The 25,371-nt window shown below is 34.1% G+C and overlaps 1 protein-coding gene across 2 annotated transcripts in view; it reads left to right on the top strand.

Moving 5' to 3' along the window:
* The window catches only part of NPHP1 (nephrocystin 1), a 32,530-nt gene extending 7,502 nt beyond the window's left edge, over positions 1 to 25,028 (top strand). For both annotated transcript variants that reach the window (XM_087931516.1, XM_087931513.1), the window contains exons 8-20: positions 368 to 410; positions 1,151 to 1,235; positions 1,739 to 1,833; positions 3,621 to 3,749; positions 6,743 to 6,817; positions 8,587 to 8,694; positions 9,687 to 9,769; positions 14,813 to 14,889; positions 15,812 to 15,911; positions 16,964 to 17,076; positions 18,935 to 19,008; positions 20,059 to 20,103; positions 24,536 to 25,028. In XM_087931516.1, the coding sequence (XP_087787642.1) occupies positions 368 to 410; positions 1,151 to 1,235; positions 1,739 to 1,833; positions 3,621 to 3,749; positions 6,743 to 6,817; positions 8,587 to 8,694; positions 9,687 to 9,769; positions 14,813 to 14,889; positions 15,812 to 15,911; positions 16,964 to 17,076; positions 18,935 to 19,008; positions 20,059 to 20,103; positions 24,536 to 24,814 (1,306 nt within the window). In that variant the 3' untranslated portion in view covers positions 24,815 to 25,028. The remainder of the gene's footprint in view (positions 1 to 367; positions 411 to 1,150; positions 1,236 to 1,738; positions 1,834 to 3,620; positions 3,750 to 6,742; positions 6,818 to 8,586; positions 8,695 to 9,686; positions 9,770 to 14,812; positions 14,890 to 15,811; positions 15,912 to 16,963; positions 17,077 to 18,934; positions 19,009 to 20,058; positions 20,104 to 24,535) is intronic.
* Positions 25,029 to 25,371: the final 343 nt, after the last annotated feature.

Here is a 25,371-nt window from a genome sequence, read left to right as displayed (position 1 = left end):
CAACTTTATATGCAATGTGTAAGAAATTAAAAAAACTATCCAAAAAACATAGCTTCAATCTTATTCCTAAAGTTGCCTATAATATGGGACCTACCATTAAAAAGGAATTAGTTCTTGGTTTTAAATGTATTCATGGTGGGACTTACAAAAAGAGTCTTAGTGAAGATCTAAATGTGTGGAATAAACCTGTATATGATTAGGTCCTCCTTCAAGGGTTCTGGGTCCAAGCTGTTTAAGGTTTTGATACCATATTGAGCCTTTTGGATTGGACTTATAAAACAGACTGTTTTGAATACTAATTTGCTTGTCTATATATTTCCCATAAGCATATGATTGTACTTTTTTCTTACGTTTGTACTGTCTGCAGAACAGACTCTCACTGGAGTGCTGTCAAAAAGGCCCTCACAGAGGTAAGTTTGCATTTTGCAGAGTTACATTTATATGCCAGTAATGATTTGATGCATCACCATTGTTTTGTCAAAAGATTTTGATTGAAGAGGAAACATCTGACTTTATTTCTACTGTTGAATGCACAGTGAGCAAGCTGAAAATACTTACACTGGAATAAATAGTCATAGCACAATTTTGTCTTTATTCAGAGTCAATTGCCACCTTAATTTCTAGCATGACTTTGGAACAGTATCGCTGAAACTTTCAGCAGCAGACATTTCTTTAAATGTTAAAAAAATGAAAATGGGACAACTTCCTTAATTATCCGGGAACGTGAATGAGAAGAGGGTAACAAAGCAGTCTGGGCAAGAGAAATAAGGTGGTGGGAGACCAATAGCAGATTAAACAGAAGGATAGCACTAGAGAAAGAAAATGGGGCAGCAGGTGGAGAACGCAGAGGTAGAATGAAAGGAACTCTCCTTAGCAGACACCTTACTGAGTGTCTTTTGCCATATCCACTGTTGGGAACAGAAGTAAATTGAAAATCAGCAAATCATGGATAGATCTTGACATCTTCCCTGGAACTGAAACAGAGTGGACTGACATCAAGGGCATTGAGATAATTAGTGCCACAATATAAAGTGGATTGTCTATTCCACATTCCTGCAAGCAACTGTAGTTCGCTCATGAAGCTATCTTTCCCCTTCTACTGGCTCAGACAGGGCTTTCCTTAATAAAATATCTCTGTCTAAATGAACAGAATAATACCTTAGATGCCCTGACAACTATGGGAGCAGTGCCTGCTGGATTTCGACCTTCAACGCTTGCACAGCTCTTGGATGAAGGTAGATTTTTTTTACAAAATTATTCCACTAAATCTAAATCAGATGTAATGCTTCTAAGGACAACTGAAGCTTGATAGGACAACATTAAGTATTGTATAATATGATATTGCAAAATGACATCACAGATGATTGATTTTAATGCTATTTGGATTACTTTATTATTTTTATATTGAATTTTAAATGCTACCGTCCTATTAAAATATTTTTTTTAAACTATGTTTTACAATATAAACTATGAATGAAATAAAAACATTTGAAAATATATGGCATTTACCTAAATATATTCAGTAATTGAGTCAGTTCCCGTTCATAATTTGGTTCCGGACCACAGCTTCATTGATTAAAAAAGGTATCTGTGATTCAAGCCATGTTTATTTAGCTCATAAATTAAAAAAAAGCATAGCTTCATATTTGGAAATTCTAACTATCAAAAACTATGTACACAATAAGGATGAAGAATGAAGGGGAAACTTAAATGTGTATATATATATATTTTTTTTTAGGAAATCAATTTCAGACAGCTTCATTCCTTCAACCTGTGCTTACACCTTCCAATCTTTCTTTCCAAGATCTGGTATGGAGCTCTGAAAAAGGCAGTGTAAGTACTTGTTCTTTAAAAAGGCGTTTAAAAAGCTAGTGTGTTCAGGATAACAGATGGTGAAGAAATTGGGTGTAATGGTGCAAAAGTCTGGGAAGAATTTCATGAAGTATATAATAAAATTTAAGGCTGTACTAAAGGACTCAAGATGCTTTTACATGAATGTACAGGGAGTGAGGACAAAGGGAATTCTAGTGCAAGCAATAATGCATTGTTGATATTATGGAAACCTGGTGGAATGAAATTCATAATTTGAATGTAGTATTGAAAGGATATAATTTGTTTGAAAAAATCAGACCCAAGAAAAAAGGGGGATGGCATCAATAAAAATAACTATATATGTAGGAAAATTTGTGACACCAAGAATGAAAAACCCTGCCATAAATGTCTGGGTGAATATTAAGGAAAAAGAAACATTGATACTGTTGTAAGTGTGTAGTTTAGATCACCCAATTAGCCAAAGATATAGATGAAATCATCACAGATCAGGTGGCCATAATACTTCTATGAAACACAACTGTGGCAATGTGTTTCAACTACCCAACATCAATTGGAAAACAAATTCTGTGGCAAATAGGAGATCCAACAGATTCTTTCGGATGACTTTATCACACAAAGGGTGGAAAAAGAAACTAAGGAATTAGTTATATTGGATTTAATACTTATTAATGTGGATGAAAAGTTTGAAGAAGTGGAAGTTATAGGAACTTGGGAGAAAGTGACCATGTTATCCTACAATTAATCATACTGCAGACAGGGAGAACTGAAGGTAGTCAGATTAGCATTCTAGACTTACTCGGAAAGCTAATTCCCAGTAAGGGGATAAATATGAAGGGTTGCATGAAAATCCTGAAGGGGAAACCAGTTCAAGAAGTGTTGGAATGAGATAATGAAGGCCCAAATACAAACAATACCAGATAGGAAAAAACATGGGAGATAGCTGATGAACCAATCTGCTTGCATAAAGAGCTCTCTGATAAACACAGAGAGTGAGTTCAAAAATAAATAAAAAGGGGTATGTAACAAAAACAATATCAAGAAATAATTTGAATCTAAGGGGTCAGGAATGCTTGAATGCAAAAAGAATACTTGAATGGAAAAAATAACAAAATGGACTCTTTGAATTGTAAGCTGCCCAGAGTCATTTACTGAGATGGGCAGTTACAGAAATTCAATGAATGAATGAAAGAATGAAAGGAAGGAAGGAAGGAAGGAAAGAAGGAAGGAAGGAGAAAAACGAGAAAGTAAAGGAAATGGTCAGTTTGCTGTTTGGAAAGGATGGTAAGATGATGATGGACAACAGAGAGAAGGCTGACCTGCTTAATTACAATTTTGCATGTGTCTTTTCTAGAAGTTGCAACCAGATGGGTGAAAAGATTCCTTAAACAAGTAATTTCTTCCTGAGCTGCAGTTCCCTAAGTGCTAACTGCAAGATAACAGATTCAGCTCTGTGATATTAATTAGTTAATTGGAGCTCTCCATTTGGCTGTCACTGCTGCCTATAACTGACCAGATTTTAATCAGTTTAATATTGAATGTTTCTGTTGTCAGGTGTATGAAATTTGGTCATAAATGTGCATACTAGTCAGAAAATGAAATTTTATTACCGTTAATTACTATTGCATTTATGATTATGCGCTAATAGAAGTAATTGGTAAACAAGGAGTGGTTGTATAAGAATACTGTATAAAATTATATGTACAACTTTTAAACACAATAATACAATTAGTCAACACTTCTATTTTTCCAATTATTTTAAAAGTTTGGTTCTATTTTATCTGTTTCAGATTCAGCCAAGGCCAACTCGGATATCATTAGTTATGACTTTATGGAACTGCAAAGGCATTCCTTTTCCTGGCATTAGTATACAGGTCCTCAGTAGACATATCCGACTCTGCCTTTTTGATGGCAACCGAGTACGTTCAACATATTTACCAGTTTTTTCCCGTACATGCTACTGTCAAGAGTGTTACATTGAGTAGATTTAAGTCTTTCCTTCTATTAGAGTTTTGAGTGACTGATTTGGCACTCTTTATATAGTTAAATATCCATCAAGTGACTACAAAAATAATTGAAAGGATCTTTCACTGTATTATGTTAAATAGGATCCATACTTCTAATTCACTGAACTGATCAAGAAAGCTGATATTCTAAACCAAGACTGAAAATAACTGGAGTCTCTTATTTATTACCATTCATTATTTTTATTTTTATTAGATATTTTTAAAAAGGAAGATTAAAACAGTAATGGTATACTACTGATTCGGACCGGTTCAGCTGAATCGGTAGCTCTGAAGATCATGTGTGAGCGAACTGGTTCGCTCCGATGATCAGCTGTTGGTCCCTCCTACCTGCCCTGGCTCTATACTGCCCTTTAGTTCCCGCTTTTCAATCTCAGCTGTTTCGTGAGGCACAGCGGATTGCCACGTGTCAGCTGTTTTACACACAGAGCTTGCAGCAGAAGGAGAGTTGCAAATGCTGCGCATGTGTAAAGTGTGCATGTGCACTCAAAGCACACGCTCACACCGAACTGGTAGGAAAACTTTTTGAAACCCATCACTGGATTAAAAAAAAAACTAAGAAAAAGAAATAAAAGAGCAAGCTAAAAGTGTAAAAAAGTAAAAAAATAAAATAAAAAGGATATCCTAAGTAATTTCCAAACTTCTTTATATCAGATATCAATACAATTACATAAATTTACTGCTTACTCTATGATAATAACGTAGCTTTCTTTGTATAATCTGTCCTCGCTAATCATTAAAACTGTAAATCATAAATTCATTTTTTCTGTTTTATGCAAAAAGTTCGTAAGGGGTTTCTAGTCTGCAATAAACACAGTTGTTGTCTTTTCTCTGATCAAAGATGTCAATTTAGCCATCTTGGCAGGTTCCATCATCTTCATTAATATCTATTTCTCCTTTGTGGATAATGCCAAGTCTTTTCCATCCTCATGCATACAATATCGTGCTGCTCTTATCAAATAGAAAAACAAAGTTCCATACTTTTTTCCAATTACCAATCCCAAATTAAAGCCTTGCTTTCAGTTGTATATTAATCTTTAAAATCCCTTGAATTAGTGTATGAATCCAAAATTTTCTGGCTTTTTTATATGTCCACCAAACTTAAACATGATGTCCTTTCTTTTTCACATTTCCAATATCAACTTGGCCTTTATAAATTGTAGACAGTTTCTCCGTTGACATATACCAAGGTATATCATTTTGTAAAGTTCTCTTTAAAATTGCAACATAATGTAAATTTTATTCCTTTTTATCAGATACTTTCCTATTGATCCATTTAACTAAAATTTTTAGCCTACTTTATCATACATTTTTTCACTTGTTCTTCAGTTTCAAAGTTCAATGAAAGTTTATACATTTTTAGCAAATACATGTTCATCATTTGAATACAATTGAAAATTTCAAATTCATTCTTTTTTTTAAGAACAAGTTTTATTGATTTTTAAAGACAAGCAAAACATAACACATAGAAGTATAAAACCTCCTTTCTAAGAATTACTTATAAATTTCAACAAATAAAGCATTATTTTTTAAAACATGGTTCCACATTATCACACTTCCGTTTACACATATATATCTTTTCCAAATTTCTCATTATTTCTCCCTTCACTTTCATTCAATCATATTTCCTTCTATCAAAGTTTCAGTAATTCTCAATCAGTCATAAAGACACAAAATACATAACCTAAAGCAAAACATTGGAGAAAAAAAAACCTCCTTAGTTATCATTTATACATATCTTTTCCCAATTTCTCTCCCTTTAATTTCATTTCTCCAAGATTTTATTAATTTAGAATCAAACATAGATAATCCACACACTAAACATAAAACATAAAACTTCTTTTGAAAAGTAACTTGGCCCCAGGTTACATCTTTTTTGACAGACCTAAATCAAATTCATGCCCACCTTATATACCCTTCATATCTTATTAACCATTTTGTATTTTCTATATAACTTCTCCCATCTTTTCACTCTCTTAATTATATTTTATTTATTTCATCTTATTTCAAAGTCATCATACTTGTATCTTTTGTCCGTTCTTTACCAAACATCTATGTATCTCTTCCCTTTAACAAAAAATTTCCCCTGTAATCGCTTTTGAAGTATGACGCCTTCTCCTAAAATAAAGCTTAAAATAATACATAATTTCCATCCTGATTCTGCTTAGTACCTTCTACATATTAAATCTTAAAATAAAAGAATAGTAAACTTATAGTATAATTAAATATATAATTTCTATTCTAATTCTAATTCTGATAAGTACATTGTTTTAGAATAGAAAAAATAAAATACTAAAGTTATAATAATATTAAAACACTAACAAATTAAACTTTAACTAAGCATTAATCATTTAACAAGTCTCCTAATATTTAATCAAATATCAACATCCATCATTATTAAACATTAATATTTCATTAAATATTCCAATAAACTGTTTCAAATACAAATGCTACAATACTATCTTATGCACTCTTGCAGAATCTTCTTTAATTATAAGCTATCTATCATCCTTCATCTCTAAAAAAAAAACTTTTTTTAAAAAAATCTTGTCCTAACCCGTGGCTTTTTTTTTTCTTTTTCCGTCCCTTTCTTCTCCAATCTGGTCTTTTTGCCCCCTCCTCTCCTCTCCCCCTTTTTAAGTTTCCCTCTCTGTTGTAATTCTCTTTTCAATTGCTTTCTAAGAAAATTTCAAATTCATTCTTACAATGTTCAAAACAATAAACTGTGGTCAACTTTAAATCTTTCTAATAACTTTAAATAAGGGATAGCTATAACCATTTGCTATCAATTCTTCTCTTGATTTTACGTTACATTCTCCTTATCACTTCATTGTTTTTAGATGCACTGTTAATTCAGTGATTCTTCCCCTTGCTTTATCTTATTCTAGATTTTGAGCAACATTCATACTGTAAGAGCTACATGGCAACCAAAAAACCCCAAAACATGGACCTTTTCTCCAAGGGTAAGTGTACTATAGATGGATATAATAAGGTGCATTTTACCTGCCTAGAAGAATAAGCAAGTGTGATAGTATTGTAGTCTATTTTATAAATGTTCCTGTTACTCTCGGATGATAATCCCCCATGAATCATTATAAAAATATCGATTAGGTTTATTTCTGATTCAGAAAATGGAAAGCTAAATCATATAAAAATCACAACTTTATTTCAATATCCGAGCCTAAATATTATAATATAGACTAATATATAGCATTTAATTATATCATAGCTTATATTATTCAAACCTTACCATCTGGAGATAATTAGATAAGACTTGAGATAACAGTGGTCAGTTTTTCTGATGTTTTATTCTTGAAAAATAAAAAACAATGGTCAGAGTTCATAGTACTGGAAACTGGAAGTTTTTCTTGTTTAAATATCTTCTTTTTCATTTAGCATTGGAAAGGAGGAGCAAACACAATTTCAAGGGTGGTTTGGTTAAGAAAAACAACTCAGGGAGTTCTCCCTTCTCAAATGAATGTTTTTTAAGGAAATGTGGTTCTCCAATGCAGCCCTGGGTAGAACAGATCATTAAACATGTATTTATTGATTTATTGTCTTAAATATTTTTTAAAACCATTGTTATGTTTGACCAAATATTATATACTTAAACAGGGTTATTTAACAATGGAACCCAGCTGTTTTGTGACAGCTTGATGGGGTCCATCTTTAGGAGACTGTTTTTGTGCATCTTCTGATTAGCTTTGACTGAGGGCAACTATGTAGATAATGCCATGCAGTTTGATTGACAACATTTTTGGAAAATGTTGTTGCCTTCTTCCTTGGCTTGGAAAAGTGACTGACCCAATGTTTTTTACTCAAAGTTTGTTACCTAAATCTGGGGTAGAACTCTATTTCAGTTTCTACCTTAAACCAAACTGGGTCACTTTATGACAAACTAAGAGCAAAACAAATAAGCAAAGATCTGCTCTGAACAAGATGGGTTATACTTTGGTTACACTAAATATTATTGTCTCATTGGTTCAGCATTAACCAACCTCTGATATGATCAATCATGGTCAAAGCTGGGCTGACAAGCTGTTGTGTTTTAAATCTAAGTCAAGACTTGTTTCCTATGCCGTCATGGTTATCCTATAAGGTCAAGATAGCATGAATAAGCTAAAATAACATAATTCATGTGGCAGAAGTGCACCTTCTTACAGAGATTTGACTTTATTTTAGTGTTAGCAGGGATGCTTATTAAGGTACACATGAAGATACTAAAAAGAGTTCTCTTAAAACTTTTGAATTGACTTTAGAAATTTCCCCTTGTATTGTTATTATATTTCAGTTTTCAGAAAGCCAATAGATATCCTGTGACCTGGGCCATCTTTTCTGAGGGATTATATCCAGAATTCCTATAAGATGATGCTTCTGCAGAGGATGGGAGGAGCTGGTTTTGAGTTATTTCTCATTCCTTTTGATATTCTGTGCCTTCTAAAAATTTGTTCTGAAGGAAATGCCCCTTCAGAAAAGCTGGAGAGAATGTAATGATAATTACCTTGTAAGCATTTTGGTCAATTATTTTCAAGTGAGCTGTTACTGTTACTTGCATGCCCTTTTTTACCCATATTAAATAGCTTAAAAACCTTATTTTGTTGACCCCAAATGAGTAGTTTACTTCAGGATTTAATTTGATCATTAACTTCTTGAAATATTTACAAGACAGATTTATACAGAATTTTTAAAATATTTAAAAGGAAATAGATCGTTTTGTTTTATTTGTTTGTAGGTCAGTGGCATTTTACCATGTATTCTTGATGGTGATTGTTTCATTAGATCCAATGATCCATCTCCAGACATTGGACTATTGTTTGAACTTGGAATCACTTACCACAATGTAAGTTCACAGAGATGACTCAGTGTATGAAAATGTATTAGCAGACTGTTGGGTGGAGAAGCAAAAGGATTAGCAAGAGAAGCGTTTGGCATGATAATCCATAGGAATGAAACGAGTAGATTTCAATATTTTTTTTAAAAAAACAACACTTCTTTTGGAGCTGGCATATTTTAATATGTATTTGTCATTTTTTTTCATGGAATGGTCAACCAGTTTGTTTCTTGGGTGCTTTTTCTTGAGATTAATCATCTTAAACAGTGCTTTTAGCAGAATAATAAAAAATGATACAAATAAGAGTAAAAAAAGTCTAGCTGTGTAAACAAAAATTAAGTGATGATAGTGACCATCAAGATACCCTCATTACCTCCTTTGTTCTTGTTGATGGTGAAATATCAAATACTGTTTATAGTGTTTTGTGAAACTCCCTCTACCTGATACTTTGTTCTTTTTAGAATGACTAGTTTCTTGGGATTGCAGTGAGGTTACAAATATTGTAAGTTTGTGTTAAGCATCACAATCTGCATTCCGTATTGGTTTGCTTCACAAAACTCACTATGCTAAAACCAAACAAACCACTTTGTGGCACAGTGTGATGAATGAATAGTCTGTCTGAATACCTTCTTAACAGTAATAGCCAGTAGTCTCCTGAGTAGTTTTTCTCTTTGGTCATGATTTGTTTGCGTGGTTAATGGTATTGAATAACAGGCTGGCATTGGTATGTAAGATGAGAGAAAAGAAAGCCTGTCATTGATTTCTACAAACTTTCTATTTAGGGAGATTGTGAATCTAATGTTCAGGATGAGCATATTTTATACCTTTGGGGGGGCAAAAGATGAGGAAATTGCATTTCTACTTTTAATGGGGTAATTGGGAATATTTTAAGGGCTGCAAAATGGGGTTAGGAGTTGTCGCCATAAACAAATATACAGCAAGTGTTGTAGATCTAAGATTGTATTGTGCCTAATTAAGTTACCTTCTAACTTCTTTTCTAGTCAACAGGTGAGAGAGGAGAATTAAGCTGTGGTTGGGCATTTCTAAAACTTTTTGATTCAAGTGGCTTTCCAATTCCTTCCAAGTAAGTTTTCTTTGTGATGAGTGGAAAAAGGTAGAGCCATAAGACAATTCAGTTGATAAATGTTGTTGGATTTCCTTTTGGTAGTCCTGTGACAGATATGAAAAAAATTCGCATCAGTCAACCCAGAAATTCCAGTATTCAGAACGTCAAATATTACAAGTATAAATCACATGTTTATTGCTCATAGGTTGGAGGAACTGAATTGTGCTTTATTTAGGTGCCCTGGAACCTCCTAACTAATATTATATATGGGGAGATTTTTGCCCAAGAATGAAGAAAATCCTCAATTGTTTCCTGCTATTAGACTCTGAAATAGTTGCAGATATGCATTTTTCCTTTACAGAGATCAATGCAACAACTCCAATTTATGAGCAGCAAAAACCTTGAGTGTACAAAATACATATTGATTTGAAGATCTGTGGCCATGATGCAGTAGACATTATGACAGGCTTGATAACTGTATACCCACTTCATATTGGATGGGTTGTTACTTGAAATTAGATTTCCACTATATATTTCTTGTTAAAGAAAACAGATAGATTTTGGGAGGTGTGCTAAGGTTTGAACCTGACTAAAAGGGGCAGGATAAGGGAAAAGTTTAGTAAAAATTGAACAGAACTTTCAGTTAGAGGTACAGATAATCCTTGCTTAATGACCATTTGTTTAGTGATCATTTAATGTTATAATGGTACTGAACAAATGGCAGGTATGACCAGTTATGACCAGAAGTAATGGTTGTTGCTTTGCTCTATGTTCATGTGATCAAAATTTGGGTGCTTGGCAGTCTATCCACATTTATGACAGCATGTGCTTCAATGTGTGGTTCAACTCCCCCTATCTCTCCCCCACCCCCATTTCTGCCTTTCAGCTGCCTTGCAGACTAGACTTCCCCTGTCACCCCTAGTGGTTTTATCTCTTAGCAAGCTGATCCTTGTAGATTAAGAACAGATCTAGGACAGCCAGTTCCCTTATTTCTGTTTCAGCCTTTTGGGAAATGAAGTGAATAAGACGACAGAGGAATTTTGATTGAGGTGATTTTTCAGCAAATATGTAGGTATTAGCCTTTTATGATAGACCAAGTCAGGAAACATTTGCCACCAAAAAGTAATAGAATTCTATTGATATGAGTTATAATAAAAGATTATTCAAACCTGACAGCATTTTTCATTTCCCCCTCTTATACCAAAGAAAAGTAAAGTCGGGTAATCTTGAGTTTCTCTCTCATGTTCTCCTGTTTTCCTGGTCTAAGTTCATGTTTCCTTATAATTGCTGCTTATACTGTTCAAAGCTATTTCCATACTTCTCTATACCAGATAGTTGAAGTTTCCCATTATTACTGTGTCTCTCCTGGTAGAGACATCTATAATCTAGTCCAGAAAGACATCATTCAGATTTTTTTTGGCATGACTCTAGTGCACTCTGTCTTGACACAAAATCAGGACAACAGATAAGTGATTCAATCCATTGTGTTGCCATCTGTCATTTCCTCTTGTTTAGTGCAGAATAGGAATCCATTTCTGGCAGAGCTTTCTCAGTAATTTCCTTTAGACTTCGCTGCTTATAGCAGCTGCTGTTCATCCAGAGTTCTAGAATCATCAGCAATGGGAAGTCTCTGACTTCTGTTCTGAAGGTCCACAGAAAAGTTCTACTTGGCAGCTTGGTGCTTTGTGTTATGTTCCTCCATTCCCTCTCCCCCCCACTTTACCTTTTCTGTCTCCTGTGTAATTTCTTGGTAGTATTGCCCTTGTTCGTATTCCTCTGCAGCTTGAGACCAGTTCCCCCCCCCATCTTTATCTTCTTCTTTGACCTTTTCCACTGAACTCTTAACCAAGTTCTATTTGCTCTTCTTTGTCACTCACTCAGTGATGTTTTATATATACAATTTTCCTCTGCCAAGAGGTATGAAGATGACAGATACATCAGAATGCAGTCCTATGTTTTCTTCTGACAAAGCTCATTAAGCCAGCTTCACTCAAATTGATCTAGTATTCTTTTACATTAAATATAATTAAAGCATACATTCACACACCCCAAAACTGACTAATTCTTCTTCATTATTTCCTTTTCCCACCCAAATATGATGATAGTTTCTGCATTCCATGAACTCAGTCCAGGGAAATTGCCATACCAGAGATCCCTGAGCTAGGCTTGGCTATTGCAGCAAAAGACATTCTTTCTAAGCATGTGTTGCATGGTCTGGTTTTAATAATGTCATGTGATAGGCCTGCAGCCCTTTAATAGTTTCTAAGGGTGTTAATCTTGCTAATCTTGCTTGAAAGATGTTAAAATAATACGGTTTGAGAACATGCCAGATGGAAATAGATAATAATTTCTTTATTTTTAGAGTTTCCTGTATTTTTGTTTTAAACCTAATTTTTAATATTATTGGCTGCAGTCATAAATATAACTTTGTATCAAGCAATGTTTTTTTGATATACAGGAATAATCTGTCTTATCAATTATTCTAATAAGGGAGGTCTGCCTTGAAGTCTGTAAACCTGGTTTGTTAATTTTGATTACATTCTTCAGTGTAGACACCTCTAAGTTATATTCTTATGCTATATAGATTACATTTTCCCATTTCTCGGAAAGGAAATTCTGTGTTCTATGATCCTGCTTCCAGATAGCACACAATAGAAGTTATGTATTTTGATTATAGTGCATGGTGTGAAAAAGCCTAGATTACAATAAAACATTTTAGATTATTTTATTTTTATACATTTAATTGGTATGGGCTTCTCTGGAAAAAAAAAACAGTATGCTGATAAATGTAATATTTATTGTATTCCATATTGATAGTTTCTAGGACAGGTGTCTCCAACCTTGGCAACTTTAAGACTTGTGGACTTCAACTCCCAGAGTTCCTCCACCAGCAAAGCTGGGAGATGAAGTCCACAAGTTGAGAGTTGAAGTCCACAAGTCTTAAAGTTGCCAAGGTTGGAGACCCCTGTTCTAGGAAAATGAGATTGTCATTTTCATTTAGAGTTTAAAAGTAATGTTTGCCATATGGTTGACAAAGAACTAAAGTCTTGCCCAGGGGTGTCAAACTGGTGACCCACAGACCAGATGCATCATGCACAGGCCATGCCCATCCCGGTTCCGCAAAGGGGAAAAATGTCATGATATGTTATGTGACAGCAAATGATGCTGCAAATTCGACACCCGTGTCCTAGTCCAATATAAACCCAGGATTCTGCCTCTGGATTCTGGATGCCCAACACCTATGACATCAATGAATTTTCCTTGCTCCAGATCATGTGCTTCCTAGAAAAGCACTGCTGTATGTATTGTTTTATATACCACTGAGCCATGGTGATGAAGCGGTTAGAATGCAGTATTGCAGACTAACTCTTCCCACTGCCAGGAGTTCGAGCCTGACTGGCCCAAGGTTGATTCAGCCTTCCATCCTTCCAAGGTTGATAAAATGAGAAACCAGATTGTTAGGTGTAATATGCTTTCTTTATTTCTAGATTTTCTATAATTTGGAAATATTTTTTTCTTTTTTTATCTGCCAGTTTTAATAATTTCATTTTTCTTATGCTTCTGGATAAGGTGTCATTATATTAACAAGCCTAAAACCAGAATAATAGTTATTACATCTGTAAAGAGCTTTTTTGTGAGGAGGAAACTTCTTTTTGGGATTGGCTTAAATTTAGTGCTACCATATTTCCAGTGACATCATGTTTGTGTGTGTGATAAAAGTGACCATTTTTAAAATTTTTCTACTTGCTCATAACTTAAACATAAAGTTCTAACTACCACCTAGCAGAAAGTGATTAGTAGAAGATGAAGTTAATAAACAAATTTCAGTTTGTGGCTTCTCTTAAATCCAGAAATAGGCTTTGAGAATACTAGAAAATGATTTCATTGCCATTTACCACCACGTTTGGAGCACTGATATAACAGGATTTTTTAAAGCTGACATAATACACAGTCATCATTATTAGATTGGCATTTACATATGTATCCATGTTTAATTTATTTTAAATAATTACTTTAAAAATCATTTAAGAAGATTTTTAAACTTAAAATCAGTTTATACAATTTATCAAAACTTAGGATGAAATAGGATAAAAATGGATAATTCACTACTGAGGTCAATTGATTACCTAGCACAATTTTTCCTGAATTAGGAAGCTAATAAAAGAAGATCTTTCTTCTTTTATACTCTATTTATAAAATATAAGCTGCAGGTTTCCCTTATCACAATCAACCTTTCATACCTAGTTTTTTAATCCAGGGATGTTTTATAAAAAAAGAAGATAATAAGATTAGTTATTTTGGTACAAATAGCACATAAATAAATAGACTAGACTAGAATTAAAAAACAGAAGTAAATTTAGTTCAAAAGAGCTTTGCCTTAAATGTCACTCATAAATCACCAAGGGTCTGTATATGTCATCAGATATACCTTTCAAGATTCAACTGGTGATTCAGGGCATGATTTGGAGAACTGTATAGGTATTGCATGCCAAGTAGAAATGTCAGTGTAAAAATTACTTTTGGAAATGAAAACATGGCTTAAATCCATCTTTTTGAGTTCAGTGTGAATGTGACAGGCTTTAAAAATGAAATATTACACTAGATTTGGGTATAGTCTTTCCTAAACAGAGAAGATAGTGGGATGTAGAGGCATGGGATATTTCTGAAAATCAGATAGCTTTTGTGAGTGACAGCACTACCTAGATTTTAGGAATCTCCTTTTTCTCCTAGCCCCAAGGAAGCTCTGGTCTGCCAGGGGAAGGATGCAATAAGGATATTGTTTAATTCTGTGCATGATATAGTGTATCAGGAAGATAATAATATATGGATACATACAAGAGATTTTAAAAATTAAAAATCTTTGATATGGTTACGGTAATTATGTTTATGGAATCTTCAGCTATATGCCAACATAATTTATTAAATCTTCCTAGTGCAAGAAAAAAACCCAGTATTTTTTCCTATGATTTCAATCCTGCGCTAATTCAGAAGAAATGTAAGTTATAGACGAATTACTTAATATTTCCCTGTATCATATATACTTATTTAAATGTTTTGCAGAACATATGAGCTGTTTTTGAATAGTGGGACTCCATATGAAAAAAGGGTAAAAGTGGACCCATCAATTTCAAGGAGAGGTATAATTTATTTTATAACAAAATAAAAAAGCAAATGAAAGGTCTCAGTTTACATAGTCAGAAATCCTATTGTGTTTTATTGTGAGTTTTGGAAACATTAAATGTGGCAGTAAGCGTGGATTAAATGGGAATTGGAAGCAAAATTCTCTGCCAGTTATACATAACTTAACAGCAAGAAATATTAGTGATTAAAAAAAGAGAATTATTATTGAAATGAATAGAACCATTTGTAAAGAGTAGATGAAAATGCAAAGTTATGTCAAGCAGCAAAAACTATGAAGAAAATACTGATTTAAAGTCATTTCTTGAAAGAAGAGAATAGCATAATATATGTTTGTGAGGGTATTCTATCAATAGAGATAAAATGAGCTGAAACACATGAGAAAACAGAGAAAGATAGTGGGATGTAAACAGAGAAGATAGTGGGATGTAGAGGCATGGGATATTTCTGAAAATCAGATAGCTTTTGTGAGTGACAGCACTACCTAGATTTTAGGAATCTCCTTTTTCTCCTAGCCCCAAGGAAGCTCTGGTCTGCCAGGGGAAGGATGCAATAAGGATATTGTTTAATTCTGTGCATGATATAGTGTATCAGGAAGATAATAATATATGGATACATACAAGAGATTTTAAAAATTAAAAATCTTTGATATGGTTACGGTAATTATGTTTATGGAATCTTCAGCTATATGCCAACATAATTTATTAAATCTTCCTAGTGCAAGAAAAAAACCCAGTATTAGAATAATTTAAAAACAAAACAAGCCTGAAGATAATGAAATCAGAATGAAATGTGTTACTAGGTTACTAGGTTGAGAAATTGTTACTAGGTTGAGAAATTGCTGAAAACAGAGAAAAAAACAATTTATGAGGATTCTTATGTCAGTATGTTTGACTGTACATATTATTTCTTTTACTAAAGCCAGCAGCAATGTTTTTCAACATATGATAACACTGAGGAAGCAGCCACAACTTCTAGTGAAACTGAGGTCTATTAGCACAAGATCGAAAGGCATACTGAAGTAAGTGAGCACTAGTTATTCTGTGGCTCATCTTTTACTGTGCAAATATAGATACCTATGTTACAGGGGTGGGATTCAAATTTTTTAACAACCGATTTTGTGGACGTGGCTTAGGTGGTAGGCGTGGCTTGGTGGTCATGTGACTGGGTGGACATGGGTTAGTGGTCATGTTATTGGCTGGGTGTGGCCAACTCAATATCACTCACATCAAGGCATGCATCTCCTCGCCTGGCCTCTCATGACTGGGGATGCTACAACAGTCGTAAGTGTGAAAAACAGTTATTCATGTTCCTGTAATGAATGGCAGAAAAGTGTTCTGTTTTGACTAAGTGTAATAAATGGCGCCATCAAACAATAGTGGAAAATGAATGAAGTATCTCAAACTGTGAACCAGAAGAAAAAACAGAGAAAGTTTCCCTGATAAAATTAGGCCAAATTAGTATAATGCAGAAAAGAAAATATTTAATTAATTTAATTGAATAATTAAAACATTTTAATAAAATGTGCCCTTAGTAAATAAGTTTGCATATTTAAATTTTTAAGCAAATATGTACAGTACAAGAACAAAATGCCCTTCTTAGATTAGATGATATGTGTTGCTTTGAGGGAGATGACTGGTCTCTAAATATGTTAAATAAAATAAAATATGGAAATCTAATTCCTTTTAATAAACAATACTAGCCTGATGAGATTTAATGATGGTTTTTCTCATGCACAAGAAATTAAACATCTTGAAAGAAATGTTAATGTTACTTAACTTATTGGGAGTAGAATGCTTATATTTTTTGAAAGGTAGTCTAGAAAAAGGTGTTATGTTGTAATTAGATCTTGATTAATAGAACTGCTTTGGAATTGTCTAAATTAAAAGGGCTTTTTAAAAGTTGAACTTTTTTGTTTTTATTTTTAATGTTTAATGCCAGAATTACTAAATGATTGTCATAGCAATAATTCAGATCTGGTCAGAAAAATTGTTTATATTATGATATGCCCAAATGTCATTTGAGATTATGCCTGAAATGAATGTTGCATTTTCTTTTCATTTTTTGAACCAGCCTATTACCAGAAGTATTAATTGGCAGCATGTGCTATATGCATCTCATATTGTTTTATCGTCAGATCCTTGGTGATGTACTCCTGAAAGACAGACCAAATGTGCAACATGCAGGTAAGAGTTGCAGCTTTGAACAGGAGAAAATACAGGAAATACTTTCAGTACTCGGGCTTGGATTGAAGATGCATCCAAGTTAGAAAGATGTCCCATATTTTATAGTCTCATAAAACATGTTTCTTTTGCTTTCAGTTGGTTAGGGTCATTTATTTTTAATGTTGTAACACAAAGTTGTAACAGTAACTCAGCTAGGCATTTACAAAATATATTGTGTTTGTTAAAAACTGTTTGGTTTTATGCATAATACAGATTGTGGCTTGGAGCTTTGACTGGATTGCTTGAAGTGGGTCTTGGCCTCTGGCTGAACTCAACCCCAGAACTTTGAAATTGTTCTGAGTTTCCTTTGAAAAATGCCAGAGTGGAGTATCTTATGGGTGAATGTTGTGTCTCATTTCTTTTTCCACTTTTTCCTCTGCATGATCTGTGCAGCAGCTCACCTGCTTGTTCTCCCCAGTGCCTTGCCACTCTGCTAAAATTCAAGCACATCATACCTGGCTGGCCTCTCCATCCCATCTCACTCTTCTCAGTATCTTTGTTCCTTGTAGCTGCTATGTCATTGCCTTTTCCCCAGTGTCTCCCATCCCAGAGTACATTTTTTTTCTAAAAGATGAATGTTTTGAGTCTGTGCTGAAACCAAACATGTATTTCAAGTCGGTGCCTGGACCAAATATGCACCTTGCAGTCTGGATGATGACCATCTAGTAATTACGATGTTCTGTTTGGAAATCCTTTTTCTTTCTTTCTTTTATGTTTGAAATACATTTTTCATATGATAACGATAAAATGAAATGAATTTATATTTCATGAACTTTTTTTTTTTATAAAATGGACCTATTAAAGTAAGTGTAGTTAGAAATACTGAGACAAAAAATAAAATAAAATAAAATAAAATAAAATATCCACCCTTCTTCTAAACTGTATAGCTTGTCTTTCTTGCCCATGGATTCAGCATTTATTATGCAATGTGCCATTTTTGGCAGGGGAGGGATTTGTTTTTGCAGTTTGAGAGTTTCTTATGATTCTATAGCAACTCTTTTCTTTCATCTATTTTATCACAGAACTGCAAGTATGAAATAATGTATATGTCAGTATTGTCCTTATTTTACCAGTTGCTGTTATTTTGGTGTACGAACTGGGGTTATATTGCAATAAAGTCAACTATAATGTACCACCAATTCTTTACATAGGGTCAGCACTTGGACAATGGGTTCTTTTGCTTAATGGGAGGATGGGATGTACTAACACTTTGTGAGGAAGAAAAGCTGTGACAGCTACTGCATTTTACAGCTAATTCTGTACAATTAATTAAATCACGAATAGGTAGAGATTTCATCCCATGTTTGGGATGCCTTTTGTTTTTGCGTAGAGTAATTGTAATAAATGGCTTGTGTCCATTTGTTCAGCAACTGTTCAAAGTTATGGTGTCACTGAAAAAATGGACATACAATTGGTCCCTGAAGTTCAAGCTCTCATAGCACTCTTGTGGTCATCTATGCAGATGTTTGGATGTCCGTTTTACAATTGCAGTGTTGCAAGTAGCTACAGTTAAATGATTGCTATTTGTAAGGTTCCCATAAGCAAAGTCAATGGGGAAGCTAAGTAGGGAAGGTTACAAGTTGCTCTGGTTAGTCGTTCCCCCTTATAGCACATCTCTCCACCTGTATGCAGCCACTGCTGACCTACCCAGGCCCTCCCTGGTCTCCTTCAGTTCATGTACAACCTGTGCTGGGGTTGAAGGATTGCTTGTATAAGGATAATGCTTATAGTTTTATTTAAATTGCTTTTGTCATACATTCTGTAAAATGTCATTGAAGCAGCCATATGAATAGGTTATATGTTTTGGTTCCCCCTGCAGATTTGATCAGCAATCCAATTTTGTCAACTTTTCCTAAACTCATGGAACAGCCTGATATTATGGACGCACTCAGGGTGGGTAAAATGTATTGCATTGCTAAATCTCAAAATAGAATTCAGATTAAATGTATCATTCAACATGACAGCTTTTAGTTCCTTTACATATTCTATCAACAGTTCTTTTGAGATACTACTCCTATGGTGTTAAATTTCAAGAAATATTATAGAAGTATATAGAAGTTGAAGGAAAAGGCCCCAAGACTTTAGGAAGGTTGGCTTAAGAGGGGCTGGAATTTAGCGATAGGGTATGGCTTGTTCAAATGAAAGCTCTGAAACTTTTTAAATTTTGAATTCTTCATTATAGCAGGAATGATTTCTAATAACTTCTCCAATGATATAAATTGAATATAAATATTGTTTCCAGTGAGAAAAACCTGAAAAATATGCATGTGCCTAGCTAAAGTAAGGAGAGGAGATTAAGAGGGTGTATTTTTATAGCGCTCAAATATTGGGAAGAGTGAACTAGATGTGAAAACAATAATTTATTTATATACTGCCCAATTCTCAGTGATTCAATTAGATTTTTAAATGTTTTGCTTATTAATGAAAAAATGTAGATAGGAAGATTACAACTAAAATAAGATGTTGATTTTTTTAAAAAAAATTTTGAAGAGTACTGTAATGCAGTTTTTCAGAAGAGATAGAGGAACCGGTAGAAATACTTTCTACTTGGATATAACAGAAGTAGGTAACAGATATTTCCCATTGATGGAATTTTGTTGACAAGATCTAACTCTATTTTTTTAAAGGAAAATATCAGTGGATTATAATTCAAAATACAGTTTTGAATTATATTTTGAGGAACTATACTCACCTCATATCTGTTATAGTAAATCAGAAACGAGGGCCTTTTCTTTCTTTGAGCTTTTCAGAAGGCTTTGAAATAGCATGTTTCTTTCAGGATTTGAAACTCCTGTGATAACTCCCAATTTTCTGTTAGTTTAATGCAAAAAACAACAAACCACAAAAAAATTACATATCCACAGTCCTAATTCCTCTGTACTAATAAAGAAACACTGAGAATTTGACAACTGTCTATAAAGTTTTGAACATTATTATTTTTAGAGTTCCTGGGCAGAGAAAGAGAGTACCTTGAAGAGATCAGAAAAGGTAAACTTTTTCAATAGGAAGACAATACTTTAAAGATATAATGAAATTGTGATCCTATGTCTCATTGTGCAAAAAAACTTTCAAATGAAGAAGATTACAGCTTCAGTCCTGTCTTGTGCTCATTCAGGGAACCCACACCCCACAGCTTCTTGATAGGAAGAGTCCTGCACAGAGGTGGTATTCAGCAGGTTCTGACCAGTTCTGGAGAACCGGTAGCGGAAATTTTGAGTAGTTTGAAGAACTGGCAAATACCACCTCTGACTGGCCCTGCCCCCATCTATTCTCTGCCTCCTGAGTCCCAGCTGATCGGCTGGGTCTCCTTTTGTTGCCCTGCACAGGAGAACGGAGTTGGAAAGCAGGTCAGTGGGATGGGGAGGGAATGGGGATTTTGCAGTATCCTTCCCCTGTCATGCCCACCAGCCATGCCCACCGAGCCCTGCCATGCCCACCAAGCCATGCCCACAGAGCCAGTAGTATTTTTTTTTTTTTGAATCCCACCACTGGTCCTGCCGAAATTGCATTATGTTGAAGGGTTTTTCCAGAAGTCTCTAGTTTTCTTGTCCAGCAAATCTTTTTGTTTAAGTAGCTTTGACTTTAACTGGATGTAAGGATCTTTTCAGCAGTATGTTGCAGCATAGGTCTAAATTATTTTCAGTGATCACGTTAGCCAAAAAGTTAGTTTGGCCATCTCATTCAGCTGTTTTTATTGTAAACTGATTAGAGTAGAATCTATTCTAATATTGTAACCTGTGATGATGGCATTGCTGTTAATTTTTACACTGTGTTTTTAAATTTCTCAGTTTCTTTATCTCTTTTTCCTTTTCTACATTTTTTTTTGTTTTCTCTCCTTTAAAGTGAAATATAAATACAGTTCAAGGTATGAAAAGAAAAAAGTTGCTTACTTTAGGGAGGAACAGAGTGGGACCTAACCAAGAAGTTGAAGCTCAAGTTACACCTTTCTTTTTTCCAGCTGTCTTTGTAATAGGGCAAGGCAAGATTGAATACTTAATTGTCTATAATTAAGTATATGAATAAGAAAAACTTCAGCTGATTTATAAGGGTATCTACTGCTATAATTTTACTTCAATTAAAGATAGAGCAGAACATTACTCTGTGTGATGGGAATCATTAAAAATAAAGATAAGACTCATGTGTCCACTTTGGGTTAGGGCTGTCCTGCTCCTTCCACTTCTTTTCCCCCCCGTTATTTCTTATTTTTGAATTTGAAATTTGATGTAACATTTTGAAAGAATTGAAGCAGAAAGAATATAAATAAGAAAAATATTGAGCATGTGAAAAACAGGAAATAAAATACGGATTCCTGTTGGACTTTGAATTGAACATGTTTGGTTAGCACAGTATTAATAACTGACAAATTATAAACAGTAACAGTACATTAGATCAACACTAAAAGTTATAAATCAGAATAATATATAGTTCTATAGATAAGAAAACCCACATTTCATATGTGCGACAGATCCAAATGTATCGTAAATCCAAGAACCATTTCCAATTAGAATTAAATTCCGCATTAGATTTACTTTTTATGTAAGAAGCTACTCTGGACATCAAAGCAAACTTCCACAATTTAATTAGCCCTTTTTCTGAAGAGTAAGTCAAAGGTAGTTTGCAATAAAAAGCATATAAAATTATTTCAGTTATTGGCATATACAATACTAAGTCCATGTATTTTAAAGGTTTAGTGAAATACTGTATAATAACATCTCAGGCTACAATGGAATTATGACGTTCTCTTAATTGTTCTTTATAATTGTGATTTTCCATATTGTTCAGCTTTACAACACTGCAATAACATATAAAAAAGGATCTTGGGTACATTTCCAGCATTTTCTAGAAAAGTAATTTCAGATAGTCCTTGACTTAAAGGCCATTTATTTAAACACTTCTCAAAGTTACTAAAAAGTGTAAAAGTGATTTAGGACTGTTGCACAATCCTTGCAGTCATGAGATTGTAATTCGGGTGCTTGGCATTTATGACTAATTGCAACTTCCTGTGGCCCCATGGGCGCAATTTGTGATCTTCCCAGCCAGTTTACAACAAACATCATCCATTGGGAAAGCCAAATTTGCTTAACAACTGTGTGATTTCTTTAATGACTGCAATAAAAATGGGTCTTAACTCAGGTTTGGTCATATGCTGACTCTCTTAACAACCACCTCTCTTTGTGACTAAAATTCTGGTCCCAGTTGTGGTCATAAGTCAAGGATTATTTGCATTCATTTTAACAATCAAGAGTTGAATAATATCCAACAGTAGAATGTACCAATTGTAAATATAATGTTCCAAGTAAATTTAGTATTCTCCTTCTATTGAATTTCCCACTGCTGTATCTCTGTTACAGTGTTCAGGTTTTGCATCCATTTATCATATTGCCCTTAATTTGATCAGATTTGGAATTGTGGGGTTTTTGTTATTGTAAGAGTTGTATTCTAAGATATACAAATCTTTTAAATAAATAGCAAAGTGGAGTTCAAATCCTTCAGCAGGCTGTCCTTTCTTCCAAAGAGTTTGCGTAATGACTGCGATTCGGAATGCTAGGATTGCCGTTGTTGAGCAAAGCAATCAGGATGGAGTCTTGCTTAACAGTTGCTGCACTCAATAACCAAGATTTCAGTCTCGGTTGTGATAATTAAGCAAGGACTATCTGTAAAAACTTTGTATCTAAGCAGATTATTGTCTTTCATTTTAACATATTCCTTAGTATATTCATCTTCATGAAAATAAATATTTAATAATGGCACAAGAAGGGGAAAGCCTGGACTTACTCTTTTGCTGTGTTTATCTCAAATATTCAGTAAATTACTTAACATTGCATATCCAATTATATCATTTTTATTCTGTTGGTATTCGTTCAGCCCCTTTGAAAGACTTGCCCTTCTATAAGGGTTATAGAACTACCATATTTTTGGGATTATAAGACACGCCGAAGTATAAGATGCATTTAGCTTTTGGGGAGGAACCAAGAAAAAAAATCTGCCTCTTCCTCCCAGCAATTTGCCTCCTCACAGCAAACAGCCTGGTCAGCTTCAGCACAGCCTGATTAAGACAAGCAGCTGATTGTCGGTTGGATTGGCTTCCTGATGATCAGCTGTTTCAGGCTGCAGGGATCACCATCACCTATTGCCGCCTCCGCGTGCCCCATTTTCAGCCTCCGCATCCCGTTTTTGGCCCGTTCCAGGCAGCAGGGATTGGAACAGGCCAAAAATGGGGTGCACGGAGGCTGAAAACTTGTGCTAATCAGGCTGTGCTGAAGCTGAGCAGGCTGTTTGTGGTTTGTTACAAGGAAGCAAATTGCTGGGAGGCAGAAGCCAAAGGGTAGGAAGGGCTTTGGCAACATTTGCTGTATAAGATGCACAGACATTTCTACCCACTTTTTTGGAGGGAGGAAGTGCATCTCATACACCAAAAAATACAGTATATAAGACATGATCTGTTCTGAAATTCATATTAAATAGCTGTCATGATAATATCTGAAATTTGGGTTTGCAACTCCACCTTGTTCTCCTAAGTCCTAATGGTTCTCAGTGTTATGTCAGGCCATATATAATTCATGTCTATTCCAGTTATTTATTAACTTATTCTCAATGACAGTTGAAATCATTTGAAAGAGGAAGTAACATTTTGATGGAATATTCATTTAGTGGCTGTAGTCCTTTCTAACTGGAATAATTTTAATTTCTTCCTTCCAAGAATATTAATTATATTTTTGCCAAATATGGCAAATAATTAGTCTTGACTAAATCTTCATTGCTTCTTGTCAAGAAAATCCCTTAAAGTTTTTATCAGTGTTAAATCTGGTTATTTGTCATGTACATTGTTTTTCTTTTTTTGTCCAATTCCATATAAACAATTGAGTTTTCTTTTTATTGATCCAATAACCTGACACAAAACGTATTGTTTAAAATATCAGCAATGTTAAAGTGTTTCTATGCTGAGCAATTGTAAGAACAATATCAACACTATGTGTTTTTGTGTAATTAGTTTAATTCGCAATATTCTATTGTCTTGGTAAGTTGAATTACCAGTGGTTCTAATACAAGTGAAAATGAAGGAAGAGAAAATTCTTGTCTTATTGTAATTTAATTTAGCACAGCTTTGACTTTAATTCTTTGAGGCTCAGCTTCTTTACCATTCATATTTCAGAAACTGGGTAATTAAGGATAATTTATCTTTCCTTTGTCATTTGTCAGAAGTAGTCAGTTTTAATAGATGTGAACTTGAAAAAAGTACAAGACCTGTTTCCAATTGATTTTCAAACATTTATGTTATATATAATATAAAAATGGGTAATTTCTAATGCATTATCATCAGATAAAGAGTGATCACTTTAATGTAAAAAATATAAAGTTTTAGGATGCCATCTGGGAATAGCACATTTTAAATATTCTGCTTCTTCTTCTTTCTAATTAGAGGGACAGTGAATTTCTGAAATCAGTGTTTGTCCTGGTGTACCATGACACCGTCTATCCGCTTCTTCAGTCTGTGTCACTTCCAGAGTACAAGTGGGCAGAAGAAGAATCTGAAGGTACTCGCTGGCGAATAATAGCTGAATTCCTAAAGAAAAATCGAGAAAAAGGGGGCAGTCTACCTTCTCTACTATCATTGGAAAGCCCTCACAAAGCTTTCGATGTCATGGAAACTGCATATGATTTTTTAGGAGAGGCTAGAAAAAATAGTCCTCTAATATGAAAGACATTTGTGGCTATTCATCTACCAATTGCCAAACCAACACGAACTAATTAAATAGAACTGATAATGTGTTCCAAAATGTTGTATTTTTATCATTTGACTAAAACTTTTATACCAAATTTATAAATGCAATGTATTGATAAACTTAAAAAAAAACAACTATCATGTTGGTTATTGATTTGTATATTTATGAAGAAAGTAAATGCATACTAAAGATAATTTATTGTGTTTTTATCTTTTTTCATTCAAATATTTTCCTGTTTCCTTTATACTTCTTTACATTAAGCAAATTTCATTTGAGAAATGCTGGTATCTAAACAATTAACTAACACTGAATGTGAGACAAATAAGTAATGTCAGAAATTATAGTAAATCTTAAGAATCATCTTAAATAAGTATGAGAGTTGAATCTGTTACAGACATTGCTCTAAACCAGGGGTGTCAAACTCATGTCATCATGGCAGTGTCACGTGACCTATTGGGACTTTTTTCCTCCTCGCTAAATCGGGTGTGGGCATGGCCAACGCATGATACACTTGGTCTGCAGGCTGCGAGTT

Source organism: Pseudonaja textilis, chromosome 1 (assembly GCF_049901715.1).
Source record: "Pseudonaja textilis isolate UNSWEBS1 chromosome 1, rPseTex1.2, whole genome shotgun sequence".
Lineage (NCBI taxonomy): Eukaryota > Metazoa > Chordata > Lepidosauria > Squamata > Elapidae > Pseudonaja > Pseudonaja textilis.
The sequence above is the reverse complement of the archived record's forward strand: the minus strand, read 5'-3'. Positions and strand labels throughout refer to the sequence as shown.